Source organism: Manacus vitellinus, unplaced genomic scaffold (genome assembly GCF_001715985.3).
Source record: "Manacus vitellinus isolate BGI_N305 unplaced genomic scaffold, ASM171598v3 scaffold_142_pilon, whole genome shotgun sequence".
Classification (NCBI taxonomy): domain Eukaryota; kingdom Metazoa; phylum Chordata; class Aves; order Passeriformes; family Pipridae; genus Manacus; species Manacus vitellinus.
In genome coordinates, this window is record NW_021939017.1 from 106,050 (window position 1) to 113,114 (window position 7,065).

Consider the following 7,065-nt stretch of genomic DNA (forward strand, 5'->3'; position numbering starts at 1 on the left):
CAGGTTGGACATGAGGAGGAATTTCTTGCTGGAAAGGGTTGTTAAGGATTGGAATGGGCTCCAGGGAGGTGAGGGAATCTCCACCCCTGGATGTGTCCAAGGAAGGAGTGGACTTGGCACTGAGTGCTCTGGGCTGGGGGACAAGGTGGGGATGGGACAAAGATTGGACTGGATGGTCTTGGAGATCTTTTCCAACGTTAACAATTCCATGATTCTGTGATTCTGTGTATTTGGGCTCTCTTTTGTGAGGAGCTCACCTGTGTGTGGACGTGTGTGTGTTCCTGGCAGTCACATTTTCACCCCTGGGACAATGTTGAATTTATGGACCAAGCTGTGACAGGGAAGATCTGAAAACCTTCATTTCCTGCATGTTACCATCCAGCTGTGAAATGTGTGATGAACCAGACCCTGACAGGAAAGGCTGGCGAGATTCCAATCCTTCCATGGGCAGGGGAAGGAGTCCCTGCCCATTGCAGGGGGTGGGATGTGAACACAGAATCCCAGAATATGCTGGGTTGGAAGGGACCCATAAGGATCATCAGGTCCAACCCTTAGCCCTGCACCAGACCATCCCTGAGGGTTAAGGTCCCTTCCAACCCAGACTGTTCTGGGATTCTCTAAAGATGGAATGGGAACTTCCCTGGGGTTGGACAGAGGGACATCCAGCGTGTTGACCCATTTTGTAAGAAGCCCAGTTGTAGAAACACTCCTGATAACAGAATTCAGACATCCTTAGACACCCAAAGTGACTGCAAAATGTGGTGAACCCTTGGGATTGGTACTTCCAGGACAGATGGGATTTCCATCTAGCAAGAATGTGCCAAAACTGTTTCCTCCCCCCTTTAAGCAGATGTTTGCAACCAGTGCTGCATTCAGTACAGGCTGCAAACTCCTCAGCAGTGGGGAAGGGATCTCCCCTTTTCCTCTGGCTCATCCACCTTCTTCTCACTCCCTGGGAAGGGGAGCTGCCTCAGTGTAACTCTGGGAACGGGAAGTGTTAAAAGCTCGGGAGTGTTCTGTGCAGGAGCATTGGAATGACATGAATCACAAGTTTATCAGCTCCAGAGTGGATGATGCAGCTGAAAGGACCGGCCATGGTTGTGTTTTCCGTGGGTCTGGAATGCGTGTGGGATTCCAGGGTGTTTGTCAGAGGGCTGCAGCTGGCCCTGGCATCGGAGCCTGGAGTGTCCCATCCCTCTGGAGCTGTTCCCAAGCAGCAGCTCTGCTTCCAGGACACCCAGCAGGCCGGGGGAGGGCTGCTGTGCTGGCAGGGGGGTTCTGTGAGGAGCCCCCACGTGCCTCTAAAGGCCACAAGAAAGCAAAGGGTGATTTATCTTGCTTATTCCATCTGAAATGGAAAGCTGGAAGTGTAAATGTGGGTTGTTTTGGAGCTGTTGGGGCTGTGCAGTGCTCACAGTCAGCTCACAGGAGGCCTCTCTTGTGCTTTGTCACTGGGAGGGACGTTGGTCAGAGGGGGATTTTTGAAACGTGCTTTGCTCTTCCTCCTCTTCCTCCCCCAAACTCTCTGAAGCACCTTCTCTTCTGCACTTAAAATCCCTGGCTTTGGAATCACAGTGAGGATTCCATTTCTCCAGAGCAGCACCCTGGGGCCAGCGAGCCCTGGGGCTGGAAAACATTTAAACTGGTTGTGCTTTGTCTCTGTCAACTCACAAATAACCTCCCTTCTGTCAAAGGTAGAACCCTTCCTGCACCACCTTGTGCTCTTCCCTGTGGCAGTTCCCTGGACACCAGACTGCTCAGGCTCCAGCCTGGGTCCTGCTGGGTTAAACATATCTGATCTGAATAATTGGCCACAATTACTGCAACGTTTTGTCAGTGCTAATGTGCAGTTGTGATGTATTTATGAGGAGGCAGCATCCATTTCATTCCAGGAAGAGCAGGGTTTCTTCTGAAGGAATGTTATCACTGAGGAGCAGCAGGGCAGCTTTGGGAAGCTCTGGGTTTGGAACAAATCCCTTTTTTAATGCGGCATAATCTACATGGCTGACCTGGAAATTCTCTTTTTCAAACACCAGTCTGCAGCTCTAAAGCATATAACAGTTTTAAAAGTGAGATCTAAATTTACTTCCTTCGTAGATTAGCCTTTCTCTTTTGTCCAGATATTTTGATTTACCTTTATCCAATCAGTTCTCATTAGGCTTGTATTTTTGATAAAAAACCTGCAACAGCAATGAAAAAGTTGTTTCAGTGCTTCCAAACCATAAAAAAACCAAACCAAAACAAAACAGGAAAAGTGGTTTAAAAACATTTAAGATGTTCCTCAGTTTTTTATCAGGGTTGAATTTTTATGTGTGGAGACACCTTTAGTGTTGAATAGAAGGAAACTTGAGTTCTGGGTTGTGTGAACCCTCGTTGCTTTTTGCTCTTGGAAGGGGCTGAGTGTGAATAAAGAGGAAATCACTGTTGATAATTGTTCATGTTAAAACTGATGATGTGAAGTGTCTCCTTCCCTCTGGAAGGTCACGGGTGGAAATCGGTGTCTTGTCGTGGAACGTGGGCAGTCCCAGGGCACGGAACGGCGTCCGTTCATTCAGTTGATGTGTTTCAGTTCTGCCTCTCCCCAGTCCCATCCTTTCATTCAGTTGATGTGTTTCAGTTCTGACTCTCCCCAGTCCCAGGGCATGGAACGCTGTCCATTCATTCAGTTGATGTGTTTCGGTTCTGACTCTCCCCAGTCCCATCCGTTCATTCGGTTGATGTGTTTCAGTTCTGACTCTCCCCAGTCCCAGGGCACAGAACACTGTCCTTTCATTCAGTTGATGTGTTTCAGTTCTGCCTCTCCCCAGTCCCAGCCCAGCTTTGCCTCAGGCCGTGTCTGTGTTGCAGGGATGTCGGTGCCAGCCCGCAGCGCCCGCCTGGCCCCGGCTGCCGAGGACTCGGTGGACACTCTGCTCCAGCGCATGGCACAGGAGGGCCCGCCCGTGCTGGACAAGACCCTGGAAGCCGTGATGGCCAACGTGCCACCCTCAGCCAGTCCCGCTCGGAACCACTCCAGGGAGAGAGCCCTGGGCAAGCAGGACAACCTGGTGGCTCCGGCCATTCCCAGCAGCTCCTGCAGCGACAGCATCTCCCTCCTGTCGGAGCGGCTGCCCGGCAGCTACTCCCCGAGGCACCTCAAGAGGAGCGTGGTGGAGGCCATGCAGCGCCAAGCGAGGAAAATGTGCAATTACAACAAGATCCTGGCCACAAAAAAAAATCTGGACCACGTCAATAAGATCCTGAAGGCCAAAAAGCTGCAGAGGCAGTCGCGGACCGGGAACAACTTCGTGAAGCGGCGGCCGGGGCGGCCGAGGAAGTACCCGCTGCAGGCCGTGGTGTCCATGCAGGCCTTCCAGGCCCACAGGCTGGTCAGCCAGGAGCTGGAGAACAGGGAGCCGAGCAGCAGCCCCCTGCACCTGGGCCCTGACACCATCACGGACGTCATCGAGGCCGTGGTGCAGAGCGTGAACCTGAACCCCGAGCACCGCAAGGGCTGGAAGAGGAAGAGGTGGCTGCCGGAGGAACAGGCCAGGAAGAGGCACAAGTCTTTGCCTGAGGATGAACAGGAGAGCAATAAGAGGTGATTCCCTTGCAGTTTTGTCCCCTTATTGATTTTGTAACGTTTCAATCCGTGAGGGAACCCTCTGCTCAGGGATTCCTCTGAATCTCACCAAGCACCTGTAACGATCTGCTTTTACTAAGGAGCTCAGTTTAGAGGGAATCAACATGTTTTAGTGTGCTCCAGGCCTTCCTCAGGCACTGAACACACCCCAAAACAGGATGGGATCTCAGGAGACCTAAAACTGTTGGTTCTGTGCTTGTGGCTCAAGTGAAGCAAGTTCTTGGTTGTGTTGGTGAAGGGTAAGTTTGATGAGTCGGTAACGGGGTCACTGCTGAGGTGCCACAGGTTGTTCCTTCCTCCTGTGTGCAGTAAGGAACTCTGAAGAGTTGTGGGAACTCTGGAGTGTTACCAGGGTAGATCACAGCCAGACACAGGGTGTGAGGTGAGATCACTGGATGCACAGAGTGAAGAGTAAAGCCAAGGCAGCAAGGAGGAGGTAAGGGGTGCACCTCTGCAGTCACTAGCAAAGGACCACACCAGGAATCCCTCTCTGATCTGATCTTCTCATGCTTGTCCCCAGAGTCATCAACAAACAGATCAGAAGTTTTCCTTTCCAGAAATGGGTTCAGGGGCTGCTCTGTGACTCTCCTGAAGGCCAAGGAAAGGGTTACCACACACTATTTTTAGAGTCCAGAGGCAGAGAGCATGAGCTGCCTTCTGAATTACTCAACTGAGGCTCCAAGGGATAAACATTAGCAGTACAAACAACATTCTTTCTGTAATAACTAATAATGTTACTACAAAAATATTGTACATTTCTTCAGATTATGCTTAACCCCCCACTTGATCGTGGTCGTTGAGTTGCATTTTTTTTAAATAGCTGAGACTGTTGAATTAACTGTTAATTCATAGACTTTTTCTGCTGAGCAGACAACAGAGAGGAGTAATGAAATCTGGTGAGGGAATCTTTATGGCAAGATAATCTTTAATCTTTACTCTTTCCTTCCAGTTTTTCTGAGCCAGTAGCTGAACCTCCCAGTCCACAGGATGCCCTTGGGAAACCACCTGAGCCTGAGAACCCTGAGCAGCCTTTGCCTGCTCTGCCCCAGCGTGAGAAGAAGGCCCCTCGACCCCCAAAGAAGAAGTACCAGAAGGCAGGGCTCTACTCTGACGTGTACAAAACAACAGAGTAAGTAAAGCTGCTCTCTGACAGCCCACTGCAGACTCTCTCCTTTCACCCTCAGCCATTAAGAGCTGCTGCTAATGAGGAGCTGAAATAAAACATCAGCTTAACTGAGGCCTGTGAAAAATCAGGCACGTGGTAATTGTCAGGACCTGAGGCAGTGGAGATGTGAAATGTAACCCCAGTCAGAAAGCAGCCTTGAGCAGCCTGGAAGAGTTTCTGGTGTTGACTTTGAAGAAGGTGAGAGCTTCATTCAGCAGTTCTGAGGGGGCTGGGAGAGCTGGGTGTGTGCAGGTGCTGAGCACAGTGTCTGCAGGAAAGGGGCTCTTAGATCCCTGTTTTCACTGGCTGAATGGGACAACTGCTCATCTTGTGTGTGGAGGAATTCCAGATATGCACCCAGTCCCTTTCACAGCTCAGTGAAGTTCATCTCCATTTTCTGTGAGATCTTTAGGGTAGAAATCCAGCATTCCTTCACTTTTTCCCACTGGCTCACAGCCTGGTGTCCATTAGGACGTGGACACCTCCTCCTTCCCCTTCCCTTTGTAGTCACTCACGTTTCCTGCAGCCATCTGAACAAATGTGTTGAAGTCAGGAATTCGTGCTCCTGTTGTGATGGGATCTGACAGGTTGAAAAGAGAGAAAATTTGGCACCTTCTCACTTTGTCACATAAAAATGTTACAGAGCCCACTGGGAAGCTGCCAGTGCAGTCCCTCAGCTGCTCCTGGTGTGTTCTCTGTCCACAGTGGAATGAAGGCATCTTTGTCATGGATCAAAGATCAAGTGATGAAAGGATCAAGACTCTTTAAGGAGAAGAAAGAAAGATCTGAGTCTGACCAAAGTGTTTGGCCAGTTGTGTTGGAAATCAGATGTGCTGAAACTTTAACACTTGGATGGTCTGTCACTGCCCCACCCATCACTCAACACCCAAATCTGAGAATTAGCTCTGTTGCCTTAGAGAGGAGCTGAGAGAGTCTTCTCTTCTTCAGTCACTCTGGGTTTAGTTTGCTGAACCAACTGGGTGAAGGAGTCACTTCTGACTGGGTCACTCCTTTACCCAGTTGGTTCAGCAGAAGTGACTTTACCAAGCTGGTTCAGCAAACTAAATCCACAGAGCAACAGTCACTTTTTTAATCAGATCCTCTGCTGATTTAATGTGCTGTTCCAGTTCTGCTGCCAGGGCAGACATCTGGCAGTGCAGGAGGAGAGCAGAAGTTCATCTTGTTATCCCACTATTTATGTAACTTCCTGCTGGAGGATTTGGGAAACCTGGTCTGAGTGGAGGAGGCAAAGGGAGCTCTGTGATCGTGGGGCACCCTCTAGTGCTGCTTTCTGTCCCCATTCCCACACTCCCTGTGCCTCTTGGTGGGTTTTAACCCCTGGTTTTCTGTAGCTCTGTTTGCACTGTTCACCTGCAAACACTTTGCCTTAAGGGCCATTTTCCTTCTCTATTTCATCCTTCCTAAATATTCCCTAAAATGCCACGAGGAGCCAGTGAAAGTTGTGCTGAGGTTTACTGTTCAAAGTTCCAGCCTCTCCCTGCATCAGTCACATCCAGCAGCACAGGAAAGGTTTGACCTGGCCTGGCCAGTGTTATTTGACTGTTAAAAGAGATTTCAACAGCCAGTTTTAACAGATGTTTTTAAACTGCTTCATTTCTCTTCAGCCACGTGCAGTTTGCCTCAGCAGGATTTCCCTCCACCTCACCTCTGTGCAGAAACCTCACTCAAATCCGGTGAGGAGAGCTCAGATTTTGATTCCTTGCAAACAAACCAGGAACAAAAGGAATGGTTCCTGAGGCAGTCTCAGTTCTACCCCATTTCCAGCTATAATTTTGTGGGCAGTGGAGCTGCAGCCTCCACAGGAGTGTTCCCAACCCTCAGCTCCCACGGGGAGAGTTCCATGGATCTGGAGGGAGGTTCAGTGTGTGGCTGCAGCTTTGAGAACAAAGGAAGATCTCAGGCAGGAGTCACTCCCTGCATCCAGCAGTGGCTTTCCTAGAGGAGTGCAAAGTCCAGTTCACCAAAGAAATTTAGTCATTAGAGAATTAGTAATGAACTAAAATGCTGTGGATTGTTTAGAGCAATAGCAGGATTTTGATATGAGCAGTTCAGACTTTGCACTGGAGCAATCAGCTGTGCTTTCTCCTCACCTTTTTGGCTTATTCCTTTTCCTGTGCTGGCCTTTCCTTTGTCCCAGCCTGATGTCCAGGGCACTTGGGATAGTGGTTGGATGGAATCCAGGCTTCCTCTGGGTTCCTGGGGTGGTTCACCCTGCAGTCACACCGAGTCAGACCAGCAGCAAAGCCAGCTCATCCCC

The 7,065-nt window shown here is 49.9% G+C and overlaps 1 protein-coding gene across 1 annotated transcript in view; it reads left to right on the forward strand.

Annotated features, from left to right (window-relative positions):
• Positions 1 to 7,065, forward strand: part of ASH1L (ASH1 like histone lysine methyltransferase) — a 58,599-nt gene that overhangs the window by 22,150 nt on the left and 29,384 nt on the right. The window contains exons 3-4 of the mRNA XM_029958149.1: positions 2,848 to 3,580; positions 4,572 to 4,751. Of these exons, the coding sequence (XP_029814009.1) occupies positions 2,848 to 3,580; positions 4,572 to 4,751 (913 nt within the window). The remainder of the gene's footprint in view (positions 1 to 2,847; positions 3,581 to 4,571; positions 4,752 to 7,065) is intronic.